The following is a 26,574-nucleotide window of genomic DNA, read 5'->3' as shown; positions in this document are numbered from 1 at the left end:
GAGATCAAACCAGTCAATCCTAAAGGAAATCAACCCTAAATATTCACTGGAATGACTGATGCTGAAGCTCCAATAATTTGGCCACCTGATGCAAAGATCCAACTCATTGGAAAAGACTCCGATGCTAGGAAAGATTGAGGAGAAGGGACAACAGAGAATGAGATGGTAGGATGGCAGAACTGACTCAATGGACATGAGTTTGAGCAAACTCTGGGAGATAGTGAAGGACAGGGAAGCCTGGCATGCTGGTCTTCATGGGGTTGCAAAGACTGGACACAACTGAATGACTAAAAAACATGAAAGCAGAATGCATATTCATTTGAAGTTAAGCAGAGTTGCCAACCATAGAATAATTTTAGAAGATATGTATCACTGTGCTCAAGACTGCAAACAGAGGATTTAGTTATTCTCATCTGAAGAAGTTACCCCTAAAGACAAATATTTCTAGGGCTTGTTTTATATCTCTGTTTCTGAGGCTATAGATAAAGGGATTCAGCATGGGAGTAACCACTGTATACATGACTGAAGCAATTACATCTTTCTCATTGGAGTCCCATAATAAGGAGAAAAAGTAAGCACCAGCAAGTGTCCCATAGTACAAAGATACCACAAAGAGGTGGGAGCCACAGGTGGAGAAGGCTTTAAAGAGTCTCTTAATGGAGGGGACCCTCAGGATGATGGTCCCTATATGAACATATGAGCCCAAGATGATACTCAGAGGCAAGATGAACAGCATTCCTCCTTCAGTAAAGATGACCAGCTCATTGATGGAAATGTCTGAGCAGCTCATCTTCAGGAGTGAAGGGAGATCACAGAAGAAGTTGGGGATAGTATTTTCAGCACAGAAAGACAGTTGGACCAAGAGGAGGGTGTGCAACAGGGCATGGATACAACAAAAGAACCCGGACACAGCTACCAATGAGATACACAGCTCCTGTCTCATGACAGTGGTGTAGTGAAGTGGCTGACATATGGCCACGTACCTGTCATATGCCATCACTGCAAGAAGGAAGTTGTCAAAACAGCCAAAAAGTATGAAAAAATACATCTGGGAAATGCACTCCACATAGGGGATGGATTGTTGTCGAGTATGCATGTTCATCAGCATCTTTGGAACTGTGATAGTGGAAAGGGAAATGTCAGAGAAGGCCAAGTGGCTGAGGAAGAAGTACATGGCAGTGTGCAGGTGAGGGTCCAGCCTGATGAGCAGGATGATGAGCAGGTTTCCCAGCACCGTGGTCAGGTACATGCCCAGGAACAAGGCAAAGAACACACCCTGCTGCTCTGACCTGATGGGGAGCCCCAGAAGGAGGAACTCGGACATGCTGCTCTGGTTCTCCTTCCTCATGCTTCGCTCATGTCTCCTGGGGGTGAAGGAGAGGGGGAAATGTCAGAAGCTTTGATATTGTAATTAAGGCTGCCACACTAAGGTCTCTCTGGCTTCCCTGGTGGCTCAGACAATAAAGAGTCTGCCTGCAATGCAAGAGACCTGGGTTCAGTCTCCAGGTTGGAAAGATACCCTAGAAAAGGAAATGGCAATCCACTCCAGTATTCTTGCCTGGGAAATCCCATGGATGGAGGATCCTGGCAAGCTACAGTCCATGGCATTGCAAAGAGTCAGACACAACTGAGTGACTAACACACACACACACACACTAAGGTCTCTAACGTACTCATAGAGAAGAAGAATTTTCTCCTAAATTTCTTTTATCACCTAGTACTATTAGAGCAAGTGACAAATCCTCAATGCTCGATAGATTAATTTGGATAGAGACCACAGTACATTCATTCTTTGGTTTTCTTTTTAATTAACCATGTTTCTGGAACTAAGCTTTTGACTAGAAAGTGAAAATTTCTCAGTTGAGTCTGACTCTTTGTGGCCCCATGGACTATACAGTTCATGGAATGCTCCAGGCCAGAATACTGGAGTGGGTAGCTGTTCCCTTCTCCAAGTGATCTTTCCAACCCAGAGATCGAACCCAGGTCTCCCACTTGTCAGGTGGATTCTTTATCAGCTGACTCAAGATATAGGAATAAACAAGGTGCACAGGGCCTCTTCTGTCTGGATACTAACCTTCTAAGGAACACCTGCCAAAGGACTGACTAACGTTATGGATCTGAAGCCAGATTCCTCATGCTGCAATCCTGGCCCCACTGTTTTCTAGCTGTATGACTTGGGATGCTAAATCTCTCTTAGCCTCTTGTTGTGCCTCTGTAATGCTGAGATACCAATATCACACATCACACATTCATAGAGTTAATCAGAGGGTTCTAATTCAATGTTCATTAATTAGTTAATTAATTATCTAAGAGCAGAATCCTGCATAAAACACATACAAAATTTTATTGATTACTTTTATGATAGGATAAGTATCCAAAAACCCAGTATCAAATTCAGGGACTTAATAAAACAATATTATGAGATGATCAGCACAAGGACCAAGAAACTGGGCTAAAATTTGCATCTATCTGAGCTCTCACACTTTCAAGGTGAACTTCTGAGTTTGGATCCTATTAGTGGGATAAATTCCCTAGGGGAACATATCTTTGTTGTCGTTCAGTCACTCAGTCATGTCCGACTCTTTGTGACCCCATGGACTGCAGTACACAAGGCTTCCCTGTCCTTCACTATCTCCCAGAGTTTGCTCAAACTCATATCCACTGAGTTGGTGATGCCATCCAAATATCTCATCCTCTGTCACCCCCTTCACCTCCTGCCCTCAATCTTTTCCAGCATCAGAGTCTTTTCCAATGAGTTGGATCTTTGCATCAGGTGGCCAAAGTATTGGAGCTTCAACATCAGTCCTTCCAGTGAATATTCAGGGTTGATTTCTTTTAGGATTGACTGGTTTGATCTCCTTGCTGTCCAAGGGACTCTCAAGAGTCTTCTTAGGCACCACAGTTTGAAAGTTCAATTCTTTGGCACTCAGGCTTCTTTATGGGTCAACTCTTACATCCATACAAGACTACTGGAAAAATGATAGCTTTGACTATACATACCTTTGTCAGCAAAGTGATGCCTCTCCTTTTAATACATTGTCTAGGTTTGTCATAGCTTTTCTTCCAAGGAGCAAGTGTCTTATAATTTCATGGCTTCAGTCACTGTCCACAGTAATTTTGGAGCCCAAGAAAATAAAGTCATCACTGTTTCCATTGTTTCCCCATCTGTTTGCCATGAAGTGATGGGACCAGATGCCATGATCTTTGTTTTTTGAATGTTGAGTTTTAAGCCAGCTTTTTGTCACTCTCCTCTTTCACTTTCATCAAGAGGCTTTTTAGTTCCTTTTTGCTTTCTGCCATTAGGGTGGTGTCATCTGCCTATCTGTGGTTATTGATATTTCTTCTGCCAATCTTGATTCCAGCTTGTGCTTCATCCAGCCTGGCATTTCACATGATGTACTCTGCATAAAAGTTAAATAAGAAGAGTGACAATATACAGCCTTGACATACTCCTTTCCCAATTTGGAACCAGTCTGTTGTTCCATGTCTAGTTCTAACTGTTGCTTCTTGACCTGCATATAGGTTTCTCAGGAGGCAGGTAATATGGTCTGGTATTCCCACCTCTCTTAGAATTTTCCATAGCTTGTTGTGATCCACACAGTCAAAGGCTTAAGTGTAAACAATGAAGGAGCAGTAGATATTTTTGTGGAATTCTCTTGCTTTTTCTATGATCCAACGGATGTTGGCAATTTGATCTCTGGTTCCTCTGCCTTTTCTAAATCCAAATGAACATGTACTTGGTTCATGTACTGTTGAAACCTAGTTTGGAGGATTTTGAGCATGACTTTGCAAGCATATGAAATGAGTGCAATTGTGCAGTAGTTTGAATATTACTTGGCATTATCCTTCTTTGGTATTGGAATGAAAACTGGCCTTTTCTAGTGCCTTGACCACTGCTGAGTTTTGCAAATTTGTTCACATATTGAGTGCAGCATTTTAACAGCATCATCTTTTGGGATTTGAAATGTTCCAGCCAGAATTCTATCATCTCTGCTAGCTTTGTTCAGAGTAATGCTTCCTAAACCCCACTTGACTTCAACTCCAGGATGTCTGGCTCTAGGTGAGTGATCACACCATCATGGTTATCTGGGTTATTAAGACATTTTTTGTACAGTTCTTCTGTGTATTCTTTCCATCTCTTCTTAGTATCTTCTGCTTCTGTTTGGTCGATACTGTTTCTGTTATTTTTTGAGCCCATCTTTGCCTGAAATGTTCCTTTTATATCATTAATTGTCTTGTTTATCTTCTTGTCAAGAAATAAACCATCCTTCTGTAAATGTATCTCCAAACATTTCTGGTGCTTCATGTTGACTCAGATCTGGATGGTCATAGGTAGGAAGACACCTGAGATCTGGGATCTGAGAGCTAGGAGATACTGAAGGATTGGAAGGGTTTATTAGAATTTAGTTGGCTGATTGATCATTCATGATTCCCCAATATTGATCTTCACACTGGATAATTATTGACATGTAATGAACACTATGTCAGACTAATAAATTTTTGGATAATAGCTTCACTAATTTTTTTTCAACAGTCCTAAGAGGTAGGTGTTATTATTCACTGTCAACATACTCAGAAAGAGTAGGAAGCTAGCATGTTCATACAGTAGCTTCTATAGTCACATTCATCTCTTGTGTTTTTTTTAATTTATTGAAATGTCTATTCCTATGACTCTACTCTTTCTCTGTCTCTCTTTAGTTAGAGAAAATAGTCAGGACCTTAAGATGTGTTATTTCAAGATCTGATGGAGTCTTCTACTCAGATAACTGTCAACACTCATATTCCTGAAGTCCTTTAGTCTGTAAATGGCTTTTATTTGCCTTCAATTTTGTTCAGTCCATCAGTGTTTGTTTATATCTGGAAAGCAGAGAAAACTTTCTTGCCTTGAAAATCCTATGAACAGAGGAGCCTGGTAGGCTACAGTCCATGGGGTTGCAAACAGTCGGACATGACTGAGCACAATTGTACACACACACACACACATACACACATACTCAAACTATTAATAGGTGAATACAGTCAGGATGTGTGTCAGCAAAACTCACAAACAAAATGCACGTGTACAATTCAACTACACACAGAGAACGCTCAAGCATCCTCTACACAGATACTGCAGTCCAAGAGGTTATTCATATTTGAATCATGAGCCATGCAGAAGGTATTACACACAGCACGCAAGCAAAGAATGCAAGTCAAGTGAGCACACGCTGATAGGAAATTTCCAGCTTCTCTGGAAATCCAGTTACAAAAACACATATAGTTGTACAACACAATGCACACACAAATACATTCAATGTCCCTCATGGTCAGAGATGCACACGTTTACACACGACACACGTGCATGATTTCTGGGCTCCTCCTGAGCTATAACAGTGATATGAGTTCAGATACCTTCCTCTTCTTTCTGTTACCTGAATCCTCACTTTCTGCCCAAAAGACCCAGCATCCAAAGAAAAAAAGCAAACCTTGGTGGCCTGAGGACCTTTACAGACTCTCATGTCTGTTCAGCAACCTCAAAACAACAGGCAAGAAGGTCTCCTTTGACTCATGAGAAAGAAACCCCAGAGAGAAACAGCCCCCAGTCCCTGACTACAGAAGCAGTCAACTGGGGCTAATTGCCCAGCTTCCTCCTGGCCCCTCAGGAAGGAGTATACTTGGAGTGCAGTGGGGCTGAGCTATACCTGCAGCCACAGGAGAAATTGTCCCTAAAGTCAGTAGTACCTTGGGCTTCTGGTCAAGACTCAGCTGGGAGGCAGAGGTTCCCCCATTCCCTGTGGCCTCTGCATTGTGCGTTCAGCTTCTCTCTACTGATGTATGGTACACACAGTCCTTATGATCTCAGCAAGCTTCTTTCTGCAGGCTTCCTAACATCTACACAGGCTTCTGTTAGAACACAAAGTCCCTTAAAATGTACAGGTCTTCTCACTTTTCTGTGAAGTTCTCTAGGGTAAGGTCTGTGCCTTGTTCAGGAGTAGGGGAACTGAATCTATAACTTTGAAAAAGACTCAGGGCTCTCCCCCTAGTAAGAGAGCATGACTGAGCAAGTTATCAGAGAGCTCGGATTCAGTTTCTTCAAAGTAGAAGTAATAATCATTTCCTTCATGTCAATTTGAAGGATGTGTAAATGAGTTTTATTGAAAGCTTGACAAATGTTAAGGTTTATTGTCAATGTCTTTATCACTGAGTTCGTGCATACTAGGTCGTTTTAGTCATGTCCAATTATTTGCAACTCTATGGACCATAGCCCACCAGTCTCCTCTGTCCATGGTATTCTCAAGGCAAGAATGTTGGAGCAGATTGCATGCCCTCCTGCAGGGGATCTTCCCCACCGAGGGATCCAACCTACATTTCTTAAGTCTTCTGCATTGGCCGGCAGGTTCTTTATCACTAGTGCTACCTGTGAAATCCCTTTTTGTCACTAGGGATCAGCTATGGCTCACAATAGACACCTGGTCATCACTGAATTGGAGATATGAATGGCAACCCAAACCAGTGTTCTTGCCTGGAGAATCCCATGGACAGAGGAGCCTGGCGGACCACAGTCCATGAGGTAGCAATGAGTCCAGGACAAGACTGAGCGCCTGATACACACACACTCACACACAATCACTGAATGAATTCATCTTTTCATTCATGTGCTTAAATGATCATTAAGGTTCTCATAAAAGTAAACACTAATGTATGCTCTGGAGACATAACAGTGAATAATATCAACAGATATCCCTTTTGTGAAATACACACCCAAGTAGGAGTGGTGCAGAAAAAAAATTAATGCAAAATGAATAGCAGATAAATGGTCAAAAGTGCTGGGGCATGATAAAAACCAGGCACAGAGTTAGGGAGAATGAAGAAGTTCAGAAAAGACCTAGTGTTACAGGTCTTTTCAGTGTTACAGGGTTATTTTTCACAGAAACCCAGATATCCCTTCAATCAAGTGACTCCAGATCTGTAAACTCATTTACACCATTGCACACCTACTAGAATGGCTACAATGGAAATGGCTAAATGGAAAGGACCACTGCTATCAAGTGTCACTGAAGGTATGACAGAATTGTAACTCTCATACACTGCTCATGGGAGTATGAAACAGTTTGAAATTTTCTTTAAAAGCTAAACATAGGAGGAGGAGCCAAGATGGCAGAGGAGTAGGATGGGGAGAACATTTTCCCCCCTACAAATTCATCAAAAGAACATTTAAACGCTGAGTAAATTCCACAAAACAACTTCTGAAGGCCGGCAGAGGACATCAGGCACCCAGAAAAGCAACCCAAGTCTTCGAAAGGAGGTAGGAAAAAATATAAAAGACAAAAAAAAAAGAGACAAAAGAGGGAGGGACGGAGTTCCATCCCGGGTAGGGAGTCTTAAAAAGAGAGAAGTTTCCAAACACCAGGAAACCATCTCACTGCCGAATCTGTGCCGAGCTTTGGAAGCACAAAGGGCAACATAACAGGGAGAAAAAATAAATAAACAATTAAAACCCGCAGATTGCGAGCCCTATGGTAACTCCCCAGGCGGAGAAAGAGCGCAGACACCTGCACACGCCATTAGCAAGCAGGGGCTGGGCAGGGAGGCGCGGCGCGGGCTGCATCGCTTAGAGTGAGGACCTGGCCTGAATACCCTGAGCGCTATCTGACCGAAATAATTTGGGCTAGCAAACCAGACTGTGGGATATCTACCATGCGAAAAGCCAGCCCTAACCTAAGACACCGCCAGGCCCGTGCACGGAACAAAGGACTGAACAGAGATAGCTGGCTGCAGACCATCCCCCTCCAGTGACAGGCAGCCAGGACCAGAAGGGGGCAATCGCAGCCCCAGAGCAACACTATCTATAAAACTGTAAGCAGGCTTCTTTGCTAACTAAAACTTCTTGGGGGTCTGGACGGTCAACATCTGCCTGAGAAGGTGCGCCGGTTGTACACCTAGATAACCGAACGGCGGGGAGGCGATAAGTTGCAGCAATCGTGCTCACCAAACACCTCATCACCTGAGCTGCTCAGACCTGGGAAGGGCACAAAGCTCAGGCCCAACCGAGTCTGTGCCTCTGAGGACTACCCAAGTGCCTGAACCTGAGCGGCTTGGACCTGGGAGGTGCAGGCAGCCCAGGGCCGGCCACAGATGGTTCCCTGCAGAACAACCTAGAGCCTGAGCAGTGTGGGCAGGGAGGCTACAGGCGCCGTGAGCGGGGGAAGACCCAGTGTGGCTGAGGCACTGTGAGCACACGCCAGTGTTATTTGTTTGCAGCATCCCTCCCTCCCTTCCCACAGCGCAACTGAACAAGTGAGCCCAAAAAGAAAAAAAAAAAAAAGTGCCCTCCACCGTCCCCTTTGTGTCAGGGCGGAAATCAGACACTGAAGAGACCAGCAAAAAGAAGAAGCTATAACAGAGGGAACCGCCTTGGAAGCTACAGGCAATAGATTAAAACCCTACCTACTACCCTAGGTAGTAGGTAGTTACTACCGACTACCTAGGAAGGGGCCTATAGATCTTGAGAAATATAAGTCAGACCAAGGAACTAGCCAAAAATGAACTGAATCCACAATACTCACAAAAAAACCAGAGAAAGTCCTAGATATATTTTTACTATTTTTACGATCATTCTTTCTTTCTTTTTTTAAATTAAAAAAAAATCTAAGTCCTCTGTTATTCCTTTAATTTTCACTTTTATAACCTATTACTTTGCAAAAAAAAAAAAACAACTTTTTTTTACAGCAAACTTCATATATATATTTTTTTATAATTTTTTGACCTTGTTGTTTTTTTTTCTTTTTTTCTTCTTTTCTTTAACATTGTATTTTTGAATTCCAAACTCTACTCTAGATTTTTAATTTTAGCTTTTTGGTATTTGTTATCAATTTTGTACCTGTATTTTCTTTATAATTTTCACAACCTTGTTTGTTATTGTTTGTTCGTTTTTTCTCTCTTTCTTTTCCTTCTTCTTTTCTTTAACATCTTATTTTTGAAATTCCAAGTACTCTAGATTTTTAATTTTTGCTTTTATGTATTTGTTACCAATTTTGTATCTTTAAGAATCCAATCTTCAGTACCCATTTTTCACTACGGAGCGAGATTACTGGCTTGACTGCTCTCTCTCCCTTTAGACCCTCCTTTTTCTCCACCAGGTTGCCTGTGTCTCCTCCCTAACCCCTCTCTACTCTACCCAACTCTGTGAATTTCTGTGAGTTCCAGACGGTAGAGAAAACTTAGGGAACTGATTACTGGCTGGATCTGTCTCCCTCCTTTTCATTCCCCCTTTTATCCTCCTGGCCACCTCTGTCTCCTTCCTCCTTCTTCTCTTCTCTGTATAACTCCGTGAACATCTCTGAGCGGTCCAGTTGTGGTGTGCACATGAGGAAGTGATTACTGGCTAGCCCACTCTCTGCTCTATTGATTCCACCTCATCTCATTCGGGTCACCTCTAACTCCCTCCTCCCTCTTCTCTTCTCCATGTAATGCTGTGAACCTCTCTGGGTGACCCTCACAGTAAAGAAACTTTTCATCTTTAACGTAGATGTTTTATCAACAGTGCTGTATAGAAGGAGAAGTTTTGAAACTACTGTAAAAATAAGACCAATAACTGGAAGCAGGAGGCTTAAGACCAAACCCTGTCTCCAGGGAACTCCTGACTCCAAGGAACATTAATTGACAGGAGCTCATCAAATGCCTCCATACCTACACTGAAACCAAGCACCACACAAGGGCCAACAAGTTCCAGGGCAAGACATACCAAGCAAATTCTCCAGCAACAAAGGAACACAGCCCTGAGCTCCAATATACAGGCTGCCCAAAGTCACCCCAAAACCATAGACATCTCATAACTCATTACTGGACACTTCATTGCACTCCAGAGAGAAGAAATACAGCTCCACCCACCAGAACACCGACACAAGCTTCCCTAACCAGGAAATCTTGACAAGCCACCTGTACAAACCCACACACAACGAGGAAACGCCACAATAAAAAGAATTCCACAAACTGCCAGAATACAGAAAGGACACCCCGAACTCAGCAATTTAAACAAGATGAAGAGACAGAGGAATACCGAGCAGATAAAGGAACAGGATAAATGGCCCACCAAACCAAACAAAAGAGGAAGAATAGGGAATCTACCTGATAAAGAATTCTGAATAATGATAGTGAAATTGATCCAAAATCTTGAAATCAAAATGGAATCACAGATAAATAGCCTGGAGACAAGGATTGAGAAAATGCAAGAAAGGTTTAACAAGGACCTAGAAGAAATAAAAAAGAGTCAATATATAATGAATAATGCAATAAATGAGATGAAAAACACTCTGGAGGCAACAAATAGTAGAATAACAGAGGCAGAAGATAGGATTAGTGAATTAGAAGATAGAATGGTAGAAATAAATGAATCAGACAGAATAAAAGAAAAACAAATTAAAAGAAATGAGGACAATCTCAGAGACCTCCAGGACAATATTAAACACTACAACATTCGAATCATAGGGGTCCCAGAAGAAGAAGACAAAAAGAAAGACCATGAGAAAATACTTGAGGGGATAATAGTTGAAAACTTCCCTAAAATGGGGAAGGAAATAATCACCCAAGTCCAAGAAACCCAGAGAGTCCCAAACAGGATAAACCCAAGGCGAAACACCCCAAGACACATATTAATCAAATTAACAAAGATCAAACACAAAGAACAAATATTAAAAGCAGCAAGGGAAAAACAGCAAATAACACACAAGGGAATTCCCATAAGGATAACAGCTTCAATAGAAATGCCTCAAGCCAGGAGGGAATGGCAAAACATACTTAAAATGATGAAAGAAAATAACCTACAGCCCAGATTATTGTACCCAGAAAGGATCTCATTCAAATATGAAGGAGAAATCAAAAGCTTTACAGACAAGCAAAAGCTGAGAGAATTCTGCACCACCAAACCAGCTCTCCAACAAATACTAAAAGATATTCTCTAGACAGGAAACACAAAAACAGTGTATAAATTCGAACCCAAAACAATAAATTAAATGGCAACGGGATCATACTTATCAGTAATTACCTTAAATGTAAATGGGTTGATTGCCCCAACCAAAAGACAAAGACTGGCTGAATGGATACAAAAACAAGACCCCTACATATGTTGTCTACAAGAGACCCACCTCAAAACAGGGGACACATACAGACTGAAAGTGAAGGGCTGGAAAAAGATATTCCATGCAAATAGAGACCAAAAGAAAGCAGGAGTAGCAATACTCATATCAGATAAAATAGACTTTAAGACATGGGCTGTGAAAAGAGACAAAGAAGGACACGACATAATGATCAAAGGATCAATCCAAGAAGAAGATATAACAATTATAAATATATATGCACCCAACACGGGAGCACCACAGTATGTAAGACAAATGCTAACAAGTATGAAAGGAGAAATTAACAATAACACAATAATAGTGGGAGACTTTAATATCCCACTCACACCTATGGATAGATCAACTAAACAGAAAATTAACAAGGAAACACAAACTTTAAATGATACAATAGACCAGTTAGACCTAATTGATATCTATAGGACGTTTCATCCCAAAACAATGAATTTCACCTTTTTCTCAAGCGCACATGGAACCTTCTCCAGGATAGATCACATCCTGGGCCATAAATCTAGCCTTCATAAATTCAAAAAAATAGAAAGCATTCCAAGCATCTTTTCTGACCACAAGGCAGTAAGATTAGATCTCAATTACAGGAGAAAAACTATTAAAAATTCCAACATATGGAGGCTGAACAACACGCTGCTGGATAACCAACAAATCACAGAAGAAATCAAAAAAGAAATCAAAATTTGCATAGAAATGAATGAAAATGAAATCACAACAACCCAAAACCTGTGGGACATTGTAAAAGCAGTCCTAAGGGGAAAGTTCATAGCAATATAGGCATACCTCAAGAAACGAGAAAAAAGTCAAATCAATAACCTAACTCTACACCTAAAGCAACTAGAAAAGGAAGAAATGAAGAACCCCAGGGCTAGTAGAAGGAAAGAAATCTTAAAAATTAGAGCAGAAATAAATGCAAAAGAAACAAAGGAGAACATAGCAAAAATCAACAAAACCAAAAGCTGGTTCTTTGAAAGGATAAATAAAATTGACAAACCATTAGCCAGACTCATCAAGAAACAAAGGGAGAAAAATCAAATCAATAAAATTAGAAATGAAAATGGGGAGATCATAACAGACAACACAGAAATACAAAGGATCATAAGAGACTACTATCAACAATTATATGCCAATAAAATGGACAACGTGGAAGAAATGGACAAATTCTTAGAAAAGTACAACTTTCCAAAACTGGACCAGGAAGAAATAGAAAATCTTAACAGACCCATCACAAGCATGGAAATTGAAATGTAATAAAAAATCTTCCAGCAAACAAAAGCCCAGGTCCAGACGGCTTCACAGCTGAATTCTACCAAAAATTTAGAGAAGAGCTAACACCTATCCTGCTCAAACTCTTCCAGAAAATTGCAGAGGAAGGTAAACTTCCAAACTCATTCTATGAAGCCACCATCAGCCTAATACCAAAACCTGACGAAGATGCCACAAAAAAAGAAAACTACAGGCCAATATCACTGATGAACATAGATGCAAAAATCCTTAACAAAATTCTAGCAATCAGAATCCAACAACACATTAAAAAGATCATACACCATGACCAAGTGGGCTTTATCCCAGGGATGCAAGGATTCTTCAATATCTGCAAATCAATCAGTGTAATACACCACATTAACAAATAGAAAAATAAAAACCATATGATTATCTCAATAGATGCAGAGAAAGCCTTTGACAAAATTCAACATCCATTTATGATAAAAAAAAACTCTCCAGAAAGCAAGAATAGAAGGAACATACCTCAACATAATAAAAGCTATATATGACAAACCCACAGAAAACATTATCCTCAATGGTGAAAAATTGAAAGCATTTCCTCTAAAGTCAGGAACAAGACAAGGGTGCCCACTTTCACCTTTACTATTCAACATAGTTTTGGAAGTTTTGGCCATAGCAATCAGAGCAGAAAAAGAAATAAAAGGAATCCAAATTGGAAAAGAAGAAGTAAAACTCTCACTATTTGCAGATGACATGATCCTCTATATAGAAAACCCTAAAGACTCCACCAGAAAATTACTAGAACTAATCAATGATTATAGTAAAGTTGCAGGGTATAAAATCAACACACAGAAATCCCTTGCATTCCTATACACTAATAATGAGAAAACAGAAAGAGAAATTAAGGAAACAATTCCATTCACCATTGCAACGGAAAGAATAAAATACTTAGGAATATATCTACCTAAAGAAACTAAAGGCCTATATATAGAAAACTATAAAACACTGGTGAAAGAAATCAAAGAGGACACTAATAGATGGAGAAATATACCATGTTCATGGATTGGAAGAATCAATATAGTGAAAATGAGTATACTACCCAAAGCAATCTATAGATTCAGTGCAATCCCTATCAAGCTACCAATGGTATTCTTCACAGAGCTAGAACAAATAATTTCACAATTTGTATGGAAATACAAAAAACCTCGAATAGCCAAAGCGATCCTGAGAAAGAAGAATGGAACTGGAGGAATCAACCTGCCTGACTTCAGGCTCTACTACAAAGCCACAGTTATCAAGACAGTATGGTACTGGCACAAAGACAGAAATATTGATCAATGGAATAAAATAGAAAGCCCAGAGATAAATCCACGCACATATGGACACCTTATCTTCGACAAAGGAGGCAAGAATATACAATGGATTAAAGACAATCTCTTTAACAAGTGGTGCTGGGAAATCCGGTCAACCACTTGTAAAAGAATGAAACTGGACCACTTTCTAACACCATACACAAAAATAAACTCAAAATGGATTAAAGATCTAAACGTAAGACCAGAAACTATAAAACTCCTAGAGGAGAACATAGGCAAAACACTCTCCGACATACATCACAGCAGGATCCCCTAGGACCCACCTCCCAGAATATTGGAAATAAAAGCAAAAATAAACAAATGGGACCTAATTAAACTTAAAAGCTTCTGCACATCAAAGGAAACTACTAGCAAGGTGAAAAGGCAGCCTTCAGAATGGGAGAAAATAATAGCAAATGAAGCAACAGACAAACAACTAATCTCAAAAATATACAAGCAACTCCTACAGCTCAACTCCAGAAAAATAAACGACCCAATCAAAAAATGGGCCAAAGAACTAAATAGACATTTCTCCAAAGAAGACATACAGATGGCTAACAAACACATGAAAAGATGCTCAACATCACTCATTATCAGAGAAATGCAAATCAAAACCACTATGAGGTACCATTTCACACCAGTCAGAATGACTGTGATCCAAAAGTCTACAAGCAATAAATGCTGGAGAGCGTGTGGAGAAAAGGGAACCCTCTTACACTGTTGGTGGGAATGCAAACTAGTACAGCCACTATGGAGAACAGTGTGGAGATTCCTTAAAAAACTGGAAATAGAACTGCCTTATGATCCAGCAATCCCACTGCTGGGCATACACACCGAGGAAACCAGAATTGAAAGAGACACGTGTACCCCAATGTTCATCGCAGCACTGTTTATAATAGCCAGGACATGGAAGCAACCTAGATGTCCATCAGGAGATGAATGGATAAGAAAGCTGTGGTACATATACACAATGGAGTATTACTCAGCCATTAAAAAGAATACATTTGATTCAGTTCTAATGAGGTGGTTAAAACTGGAGCCTATTATACAGAGTGAAGTAAACCAGAAAGAAAAACACCAATACAGTATACGAACGCATATATATGGAATTTAGAAAGATGGTAACAATAACCCTGTGTATGAGACAGCAAAAGAGACACTGATGTGTAGAACAGCCTTATGGACTCTGTGGGAGAGGGAGAGGGTGGGAGGATTTGGGAGAATGGCATTGAAACATGTATATTATCATGTATGAAACGAGTTGCCAGTCCAGGTTCGATGCACAATACTGGATGCTTGAGGCTGGAGCACTGGGACAACCCAGAGGGATGGTATGGGGAGGGAGGAGGGAGGAGGGTTCAGGATGGGGAACAAATGTATACCTGTGGTGGATTCATTTCGATATTTGGCAAAACTAATACAATATTGTAAAGTTTAAAAAAAAAAAAAAGCTAAACATATACCGAAATAGATAACTAATAAGGACCTACTGCATAGCACAGAGAACTCTACTCAATACTCTGTGATGGCCTATATGGGAAAAGAATCTAAAGCAATGGATATACGTATAACTGATTCACTTTGTTATACAGCAGGAACTAATATAGCATTGTTAATCAACTATACTCCAATAAAAATTAAAAAAATAAAAGTAGTGAAGTGGGGAAAAAAGTTAAAATATACAGTAAGTTACTTACATATGAACAAGTTCTGTTCTGAGAGTGCCTTTATTAGTTCAATTTGCTCACGAGTCCAACAGAGTTAGCTTAGATACCCAACTAACACAATCAGCTGTAGAGTACAATACTATAATAGGTTTATAATACTTTTCACACAAATAATACATAAAAGACAAACACAAAAAAGCAAAGAAAACATTTTTAATCTTCTAGAACAGTACCTTGAAAAGGGCAATACTACAAATAACAACTTGCACAAAGGGACACATTTGCATCTTTGGAAGTTTGCAATTGAGGTTATTGTACCCAGCATGGGACTAGGTATTTTTCCAGAGAAAAAGAATGTATACATCTATACATAGATTTATACAAGAATGGTCACAACAACTTTATTTAATAGCCAAAACTGGAAATAGCCCATATATCCATCAAAAAAAGCTGTGGTATATCCATGCAATGGAATACTATTTACCAATTTTTATAAATGAACTGTTGATAAACAGTACCACATGAATGAATCTCAAAATACTTACACTGAGGGAAAGAAGGCAGCAAGAAATAAATACAAGCTGTATGATTCCACTTAAATTAATTTCTTTTTTTTCTTTCTTTTTTCTTTAAGTCATTCAATCATGTCCTACTCTTTGTGACCCCATGGACTATACTGTTCCTGGAATTCTCCAGGCCAGAATACTGGAGTGGATAGCCCTTCCCTTCTCTAGGGGATCTTCCCAAGCCAGGGATCGAATCTCGGTCTCCTGCATTGCAGGCTTATTCTTTATCAGGTTAGCCACAAGGGAAGCCCAAGAATACTGGAATGGGTAGTCTATCCCTTCTCCAGCAGATCTTCCCAACCCAGGGATTGAACCGGGGTCTCCTGCATTGCAGGCAGATTCTCTACCAACCTAGCTATCAGGGAAGCCCAGAAGATGCAAACTAATCCATGTGACAGAAAAAGATCAGTGTTTCCCCTGAGTACAGATGAGACGAGCAGAGAGAAAAGTAGGGTAGGTGCCAGGAGAATTCATGATCTTCATGGTCTGCAGTGATAGTTTTAAAACTAGTCAAATAGTGTACATTAGATATACAAAATTTATTGTTTATCACTTACTGCTGCTGCTGCTAAGTCGCTTCAGTTGTGTCCGACTCTGTGTGACCCCAGAGACGGCAGCCCACCCGTCCCTGTGATTCTCCAGGCAAGAACACCCCCTCCTCAAATCTGGGTGTTTTTAAAGAAACAATTAAAAAAAGTGTGGCCCTGTTATTTCTCTATTGAATCCCTTTTTATAAGGGTTCTCAAATCCTCAGACTGAAAACCAGAAAGTCTACTATAATGGTTAATTTTATGTGTCAACTTGGCTAGGCTGCAGGACTTGGATATTTGGTCAAATACAACTTTAGATGTTTCCATGAAGCTATTTTTTGGATGAGGTTAACATTTCAGTGCTCAGACACTGATAAAGCAGATTGTCCTCCATAATGTAGGTGGGTCTCATCCAATCAGCTGATGGCCTTAAGAGAAAAACTGACCCACCCACCCACCCCCAAAAAAAGAGGCAAGTCTATTCTCAGACTACTTTCAGACTCAAACTGTAACTTTTCCATGGGTTTCCAGACTGCCAACCGACCCTGCAAACTTTGGACTTGCTAGTGTCTACAATTACATGAAAGTGAAAGTGAAGTTGCTCAGTCTTATTCGACTCTTTACGACCCCATGGACTGTAGCCTACCAGGCTCCTCCCTCCATAGGATTCTCCAGGCAAGAATACTGGAGGGGGTTGCCATTTACTTCTCCAGGGGATCTTCCCGACCCAGGGATCGAACCCGGGGCTCCCACATTCCAGGCAGACGCTTTAACCTCTGAGCCAATTCCATGAACGAATTCCAATAACACTCTTTCTACACACACACACACACACACACACACACACACACCATTCATTCTATTTCCCTAGTGAACCTTGACTAATACACTTGCTATAACCTTAAGTGCCCTACAAATCTGACCCTCTGATATCTCTAAGCTTATTGCTTACCATCTCTACCCAACTCAGCCTGTCCAGCTGCACAGGTCCCTTAATGTCCCTGGAACAGGCCAGGCACCCTCTCACCTCAGAGTATTTCTAGGTGCTGATGTCCATGCTTGGAATACATTTAAGCAGATACCCCCATGGCTGGCTTACCTGTCCTCACTAATGTCTTGTTTGCTTGTTATCTTTCCAAGAAGCTCTACCTCCTGGACCATACAATGTTAAATTAGGAACCACATCCCCAGCATGCTTGCCCTCCCTTTTTATGCCTCCATTATTCACAGAAGTTTTTGCCTACAAGCAAAACTTAGGATTTATTTCAGATGCAAAAACCACCTTCCATAGAGCTCACATTCCAGTAAAGAAGCAATAACAGTTAAAAAATAAGTAAAGCTTATGGTGTGTTAATTCAAAACTGCTGTGGAAAAAAAAAGAGTGTGATGAGCAGCATCAGGAGGGCTGGAATAAAAAGTCTAAAAGGGGATCAATTTTTTTAAATCTGTATTCCCAGAAAGTAGAAAATTGCCTGGTATATAGTACCATGCAGTAAATATTTTTGTGTGCAAAAATTGTAAATTTATGCATTTAATTTTTTCCTATTAGAAGTGAGACCTCTGTTTGGGAAAAAGACAACACTCATTTTCCCAGACTAAATCAGACAGCTGAAGGCTGTTCTCAACACAAAAATCCAATTTAGAGGGAAAAAATTATAGTCTTCCTAGAATGGGGAAATTTGGTATTTTGATGGACTACTCTGTGGTTCCCTATTGTCAGAAGCACAGTAAAATTAAAGTTTACTTCAGTTTTAGCAAACCATCAAAAGTAATTTATAACTAGATACTGCATTGAGAAGGTAAGCATTCTGGACTTTACTAAAACTGAACGTGAGACACGTTATATTTGTAGCTCCGGAAAACACTAGAAAAGAAAGAAGAAATATGAAGGTGGTTTATATCTCATTTATTTCAACAGATAGAAACTGCAGATTATAAAGAAAAGCTACATCACCTATTACTAAGGAAGGTTCTTTAACCTAGCAAAAGAATATTACACAAAACTTAAACTGGTTCTACTTGAGATTCCAAATGTTCACCATAGAAAAGGAAAGTGCCCGAGGCCAGGGGCGGTGGCCGAGAGAAGCAACCCCACGTCCAAGGAGCCGTGGCTGCACGGGTGCAGGAGGGCCTAGAGGAGCTATCCCACGTTGAAGGTCAGAAAGGGCGGTGGTGAGGAGATACACCTGGTCCAAGGTAAGGAGCAATGGCTGTGCTTTGCTGGAGAAGCTGTGAGGAGATACCCCAAGCCCAAGGTAAGAGAAACCCAAGTAAGATGGTAGGTGTTGCAAGAGGGCATCAGAGGGCAGACACACTGAACCATACTCACAGAAAACTAGTCAGTCTAATCACACTAGGACCACAGCCTTGTCTAACTCACTGAAGCTAAGCCATGCCCATGGGGCAGCCCAAGATGGGTGGGTCATGGTGGAGAGATCTGACAGAATGTGGTCCACTGGAGAAGGGAATGGCAAACCACTTCAGTATTCTTGCCTCGAGAACCCCATGAACAGTGTGAAAAAGCAAAATGATAGGATACTGAAAGAGAAACTCCCCAGGTCTGTAGGGGCCCAATATGCTATTGGAGATCAGTGGAGAAATAACTCCACAAAGAGTGAAGGGATGGAGCCAAAGCAAAAACAATACCCAGCTGTGGATGTGACTGGTGATAGAAGCAAGGTCCGATGCTGTAAAGAGCAATATTGCATAGGAACCTGGAATGTCAGGTCCATAAATCAAGGCAAATTGGAAGTGATCAAACAAGAGATGGCAGGACTGAATGTTGACATTCTAGGAATCAGAGAACTGAAATGGACTGGAATGGGTGAATTTCACTCAGATGACCATTATATCTACTACTGCGGGCAGGAATCCCTCAGAAGAAATGGAGTAGCCATTATGGTCAACAAAAGAGTCTGAAATGCAGTACTTGGATGCAATCTCAAAAACGACAGAATGATCTCTGTTTGTTTCCAAGGCAAACCATTCAATATCACAGTAATCCAAGTCTATGCCCCAACCAGTAACGCTGAAGAAGCTGAAATTGAATGGTTCTATGAAGACCTACAAGACCTTTTAGAACTAACACCCAAAAAGGATGTCCTTTTCATTATAGGGGACTGGAATGCAAAAGTAGGAAGTCAAGAAACACCTGGAGTAACAGGCAAATTTGGCCTTGGAATACAGAATGAAGCAGGGCAAAGACTAATAGAGTTTTTCCAAGAAAATGCACTGGTCATAGCAAACACTCTCTTCCAACAACACAAGAGAAGACTCTACACATGGACATCACCAGATGGTTAACATCAAAATCAGATTGATTCTATTCTTTGCAGCCAAAGATGGAGAAGCTCTATACAGTCAGCAAAAACAAGACCAGGAGCTGACTGTGGCTCAGATCATGAACTCCTTATTGCCAAATTCAGACTGAAATTGAAGAAAGTAGGGAAAACCACTAGACCATTCAGGTATGACCTAAATCAAATCCCTTATGATTATACAGTGGAAGTGAGAAATAGATTTAAGGGCTTAGATCTGATAGATAGAGTGCCTGATGAACTATGGAATAAGGTTCGTGACATTATACAGGAGACAGGGATCAAGACCATCCCCATGGAAAAGAAATGCAAAAAAAGCAAAATGGCTGTCTAGGGAGGACTTACAAATAGCTGTGAAAAGAAGAGAAGTGAAAAGCAAAGGAGAAAAGGAAAGATATAAGCATCTGAATGCAGAGTTCCAAAGAATAGCAAGAAGGGATAAGAAAGCCTTCTTCAGGGATCAATGCAAAGAAATAGAGGAAAACAACAGAATGGGAAAGACTAGAGGTCTTTTCAAGAAAATGAGAGATACCAAAGGAACATTTCATGCAAAGATGGGCTCGATAAAGGACAGAAATGGTATGGACCTAACAGAAGCAGAAGATATTAAGAAGATATGGCAGGAATACACAGAAGAACTGTACAAAAAAGATCTTCATGACCCAGATAATCACGATGGTGTGATCGCTGACCTAGAGCCAGACATCCTGGAATGTGAAGTCAAGTGGGCCTTAGAAAGTATCACTACGAACAAAGCGAGTGGAGGTGATGGAATTCCAGTTGAGCTATTCCAAATCCTGAAAGATGATGCTGTGAAAGTGCTGCACTCAATATGCCAGCAAATTTGGAAAACTCAGCAGTGGCCACAGGACTGGAAAAGGGCAGTTTTCATTCCAATCCCAAAGAAAGGCAATGCCAAAGAATGCTCAAACTACCGCACAGTTGCACTCATCTCACATGCTAGTAAAATAATGCTCAAACTTCTCCAAGCCAGGCTTCAGCAATATGTGAACTGTGAACTTCCTAATGTTCAAGCTGGTTTTAGAAAAGGCAGAAGAACCAGAGATCAAATTGCCAACATTCAGCTTTATTGACTATGCCAAAGCCTTTGACTTTGTGGATCACAAGAAACTGTGGAAAATTCTGAAAGAGATGGGAATACCAGACCACCTGACCTGCCTTGGAGAAACCTATATGCAGGTCAGGAAGCAAGAGTTAGAACTGGACATGGAACAACAGACTGCTTCCAAATAGGAAAAGGAGTACATCAAGGCTATATATTGTCACCCTGTTTATTTAACTTATATGCAGAGTACATCATGAGAAACGCTGGACTGGAAGAAACACAAGCTGGAATCAAGATTGCTGGGAGAAATATCAATAACCCCAGATATGCAGATGACACCACCCTTATGGCAGAAAGTGAAGAAGAACTAAAAAGCCTCTTGATGAAAGTGAAAAGGAGAGTGAAAAAGTTGGCTTAAAGCTCAACATTCAGAAAACGAAGATCATGGCATCCGGTCCCATCACTTCATGGGAAGTAGATGGGGAAACAGTGGAAACAGTGTCAGACTTTATTTTGGGGGGCTCCAAAATCACTGCAGATGGTGATTGCAGCCATGAAATTAAAAGACGCTTACTCCTTGGAAGGAAAGTTATGACCAACCTAGATAGCATATTCAAAAGCAGAGATATTACTTTGCCAACAAATGTCCGTCCAGTCAAGGCTATGGTTTTTCCTGTGTTCATGTATGGATGTGAGAGTTGGACGGTTAAGAAGGCTGAGGGCCAAAGAATTGATGCTTTTGAACTGTGGTGTTGGAGAAGACTCTTGAGAGTCCCTTGGACTGCAAGGAGATCCAGCCAGTCCATTCTGAAGGAGATCAGCCCTGGGATTTCTTTGGAAGGAATGATGCTAAAGCTGAAACTCCAGTACTTTGGCCACCTCATGCAAAGAGTTGACTCATTGGAAAAGACTCTGATGCTGGGAGGGATTGGGGGCAGGAGGAGAAGGGGACGACAGAGGATGAGATGGCTGGATGGCATCAGTGACTCGATGGACGTGAGTCTGAGTGAACTCTGGGAGTTGGTGATGGACAGGGAGGCCTGGTGTGCTGCAATTCGTGGGGTCGCAAAGAGTCGGACATTACTGAGAGACTAATCTGTTCTGATCTAATAACATATTTGAGAATCCTGACCATCTACCACCTCCGGGTCAGAAACTCAGGACATGAAAACGTATACTACTACTAAGTCGCTTCAGTCGTGTCCAACTCTGTGCAACCCCACAGACGGCAGCCCACCAGGCTCCCCGGTCCGTGAGAGTCTCCAGGCAAGAACAGTGGAGTGGGTTGTCATTTCCTTCTCCAATGCATGAAAGCGAAAAGTGAAAAGTGAAAGTGAAGTCACTCAGTTGTGCCCGACTCTTAGCGATCCCATGGACTGCAGCCCACCAGGCTCCTCCATCCATGGGATTTTCCAGGCAAGAGTACTGGAGTGGGGTGCCTTCGCCTTCTTCTTGAAAATGTATAGCTTGGTCCAAAATAGAATTGTGTTTCATGCCTCTTTTAGTTTAGTTTAGTTCAGTCACTCAGTCGTGTCCGACTCTTTGCGACCCCATGAACTGCAAAACAACAGGCCTCCCTGTCCATCACCAACTCCCAGAGTTCACTCAGACTCACGTCCATAGAGTTGGTGATGCCATCCAGCCATCTCATCCTCTGTCGTCCCCTTCTCCTCCTGCCCCCAATCACTCCCAGCATCAGAATCTTTGCCAATGAGTCAACTCTTTGCATGAGGTGGCCAAAGTACTGGAGTTTCAGCTTTAGCATCATTCCTTCCAAAGAAATCCCAGGGCTGATCTCCTTCAGAATGGACTGGCTGGATCTCCTTGCAGTCCAAGGGACTCTCAAGAGTCTTCTCCAACACCACAGTTGAAAAGCATCAATTCTTCAGTGCTCAGCCTTCTTCACAGTCCAACTCTCACATCCATACATGACTACAGGGAAAACCATAGCCTTGACTGGACGGACATTTGTTGGCAAAGTAATGTCTCTGCTTTTGAATATGCTATCTAGGTTGGTCATAACTTTCCTTCCAAGGAGTAAGCGTCTTTTAATTTCATGGCTGCAGTCACCATCCGCAGTGATTTTGGAGCCCCCCAAAATAAAGTCTGACACTGTTTCCACTGTTTCCCCATCTATTTCCCATGAAGTGATGGGACCGGATGCCATGATCTTCGTTTTCTGAATGTTGAGCTTTAAGCCAACTTTTTCACTCTCCTCTTTCACTTTCATCAAGAGGCTTTTTAGTTCTTCTTCACTTTCTGCCATAAGGGTGGTGTCATCTGCATATCTGAGGTTACTGATATTTCTTCCGGCAATCTTGATTCCAGCTTGTGCTTCTTCCAGCCCAGCGTTTCTCATGATGTACTCTGCATATAAGTTAAATAAGCAGGGTGACAATATACAGCCTTGACACACTCCTTTTCCTATTTGGAAGCAGTCTGTTGTTCCATGTCCAGTTCTAATTGTTGCTTCTTGACCTGCATATAGGTTTCTCAAGAGGCAGGTCAGGTGGTCTGGTATTCCCATCTCTTTCAGAATTTTCCACAGTTTCTTATGATCCACAAAGTCAAAGGCTTTGGCATAGTCAATAAAGCAGAAATAGGTGTTTTTCTGGAACTCTCTTCCTTTTCCAATGATCCAGCAGATGTTGGCAATTTGATCACTGGTTCCTCTGCCTTTCCTAAAACCTTCTTGAACATCTGGAAGTTCACGGTTCATGTATCATGCCTCTAATCTTAGCCTAAAACAAACCTGGTTTCATCGTTAAAACAGAAGTATAAAATATCAGCATCACGTTTTCCTTTTGAGAGTGATGGTTGGTGTGTGTTGTCATGTTCAGTCTTTTTTCAGGAAGATAAAACAACAGTGCAGCATATTCAGAACAATAATTCACATATGTAACTATTAAGGAGTTGGGGGCTTTGAAGACCACACGTTGCATGTGTGCTGTAGGCAATGCCACGAATAAATGTGCAATAGATATGACTAAAGTGAAAGGAATTCATCCAATAACATTGTGACCACTTAGAGGACAGTTGGGAAGATGCTAGAGACATGTGTGGTCAACACACAGCTTTTCAAGAGGGTATATCTGACAAGGTCAGTGGGTGAAATAAGAACATGTTTAGGTGATTCTCACTGGATGAGAAAGTTATTTCTTCTGAAAAGAAATCCCAGAGCCAATTTCATGTCTCTGTTCCTTAGGCTGTAGATGAAGGGGTTCAGCATGGGTGTCACCAGTGTGTACATCAGTGAGGCAATCATGTCTTTGTCTTTGGACTTGCCTGATGAGGTGGAAAAGTACAGTGCCATAATGGTTCCATAGAATAGAGACACCACAGAGAGGTGGGAGCCACAGGTGGACAGGGCTTTGCAGATCCCCTTCGTAGAAGGGACCCTCAGGATGGAGACCCCAATGAGACCATAAGAGACCAGGATGCCACTCAGTGGAAGAATGACAACTGCAGTCCCTGCAGTGAATATGACCAGCTCATTGACAGAGGTGTCTGAGCAGGAGAGCTTGAGCAGGGCAGCAAGGTCACAGAAGAAATGTGGGATGATGTTGTCTGCACAGAAGGACAGCTGAGCCAGGAGGATGGTGTGGGACAGGGCAATGACACAAGAGAGGAGCCAGGATCCAGCCAGCAGAAACATACACAGCCCCTCCCTCATGATGGTGGTGTAGTGGAGAGGGTGACAGATGGCCACGTACCTGTCATAAGCCATCACTACAAGAAGAAGGTTATCAATGCAGCCAAAAAGTAGGAAAAAATACATCTGTGCTATGCACTCTGCATAGGGGATGGATTGATCCTGGGTTTGCATGTTTATCAGCATCTTAGGGATGGTGACAGATGAGAAGGAGATGTCAGTGAAGGCCAAGTGGCTGAGGAAGAAGTACATGGGTGTGTGGAGGCGAGGGTCCAGCCTGATGAGCAGGAGGATGAGCAGGTTGCCCAGCACCATGGTCAGGTACACGCCCAGGAACAGGGCGAAGAACACATCCTGCTGCTTTGGCCGGATGGGGAGCCCCAGGAGGAGGAACTCGGACACGTGGCTCTGATTCTCAAGCCTCATGCTCTTCTTATCTCTGCTGGGAATGAATGAAAGTAGGAAATGTCAGGAACTTAGACATACTGAGCATAGCAATTACCATACATTACCAATTTCTCCCAGTGGCTGTGTCAATATACAGACAAATCTCACTGTATTTTGCTCACACATTGAGGCTCATCCAGTCTGGGAAGAACAATGAAAATGTGATCTATCTGAACACTGACACATTCACTTCGAGACATCAATCAAACATCAATAAAGCAAACATCAATCAAACTCTTCAATGGAAATCAGGAGAGTTTATTTTTTTAACATAGTGGAGACACAGTGAGAGACATTAGGAGAATAATAAATAAGACACAGTCTCTTCTATAACTTTATAGCCAGACTGCTGCTTATGTGTTTGTGTCTGTCTTGCACACAAATGCATACCACACAGACATACATATTATAGCAGTTTCTCAGAAACTTAAAACATAGAATATGATCCAGAAACTTCACTTCTAATAATATATCCAAAAGAATTGAAAGCAGAGGCCAAAGAGATATTAGTATACATATGCATAAAACAGCATTACTCACAGTAGCTGAAAGATGGAAACAATCTGTGTTCATTGACAAATGAATGGATAAACAAAATGTGGCCTTTACATACAATGGAATATTATTCAGCCTTAAAAAAGAAAGAAATCCTGACACATGCTACAACAAGACGTTGACGACATTATGCTAAGTAAAATCAGCCAGTCACAAAAGGGTAAATACTATATGATTCCACTTATATGAGACCTTAGAATAGTCATATTCATAGAGACAAAAAGTAGAATGGTGGTTGGTGATTGCCAGGGACTTGTGTGGGAGAGAAAAGTGAGGAATTATTATTCAGTGGAAACAGAGATTCAGTTTAGAAAGTTAAAAAAGTTCTAGATTTGCATTTCTCTGATAATGAGTGATGTTGAGCATCTTTTCATGTGTTTGTTAGCCTTCTGTATGTCTTCTTTGGAGAAATGTCTATTTAGTTCTTTGGCCCATTTTTTGATTGGGTCATTTATTTTTCTGGAATTGAGCTGTAGGAGTTGCTTGTATATTTTTGAGATTAGTTGTTTGTCAGTTGCTTCATTTGCTATTATTTTCTCCCATTCTGAAGGCTGTCTTTTCACCTTGCTTATAGTTTCCTTTGATGTGCAGAAGCTTTTAAGGTTAATTAGGTCCCATTTGTTTATTTTTGCTTTTATTTCCAATATTCTGGGAGGTGGATCATAGAGGATCCTGCTGTGATGTATGTCAGAGAGTGTTTTGCCTATGTTCTCCTCTAGGAGTTTTATAGTTTCTGGTCTTACGTTTAGATCTTTAATCCATTTTGAGTTAACATCACTCATTACCAGAGAAATGCAAATCAAAACCACTATGAGGTACCATTTCACACCAGTCAGAATGGCTGCGATCCAAAAGTCTACAAGCAATAAATGCTGGAGAGGGTGTGGAGAAAAGGGAACCCTCTTACACTGTTGGTGGGAATGCAAACTAGTACAGCCACTATGGAGAACAGTGTGGAGATTCCTTAAAAAACTGGAAATAGAACTGCCTTATGATCCAGCAATCCCACTACTGGGCATACACACTGAGGAAACCAGATTTGAAAGAGACATGTGTACCCCAATGTTCATCGCAT

General features: G+C 41.2%; 1 protein-coding gene across 1 annotated transcript; it reads right to left on the bottom strand.

Moving 5' to 3' along the window:
* Nucleotides 1–409: 409 nt before the first annotated feature.
* On the bottom strand, nucleotides 410–24,923 carry LOC133256564 (olfactory receptor 1J4-like). Its single transcript, XM_061431354.1, has 2 exons — nucleotides 24,427–24,923; nucleotides 410–1,349 (listed from the first exon to the last, which is right to left on the bottom strand). The coding sequence occupies exons 1-2, from the start codon at nucleotides 24,921–24,923 to the stop codon at nucleotides 410–412; spliced, it is 1,437 nt and encodes a 478-aa protein (XP_061287338.1).
* Nucleotides 24,924–26,574: the final 1,651 nt, after the last annotated feature.

The sequence above is a fragment of the Bos javanicus genome, chromosome 11 (assembly GCF_032452875.1).
Source record: "Bos javanicus breed banteng chromosome 11, ARS-OSU_banteng_1.0, whole genome shotgun sequence".
Taxonomy (NCBI): domain Eukaryota; kingdom Metazoa; phylum Chordata; class Mammalia; order Artiodactyla; family Bovidae; genus Bos; species Bos javanicus.
This window is presented reverse-complemented; position numbering and strand designations above follow the sequence as displayed.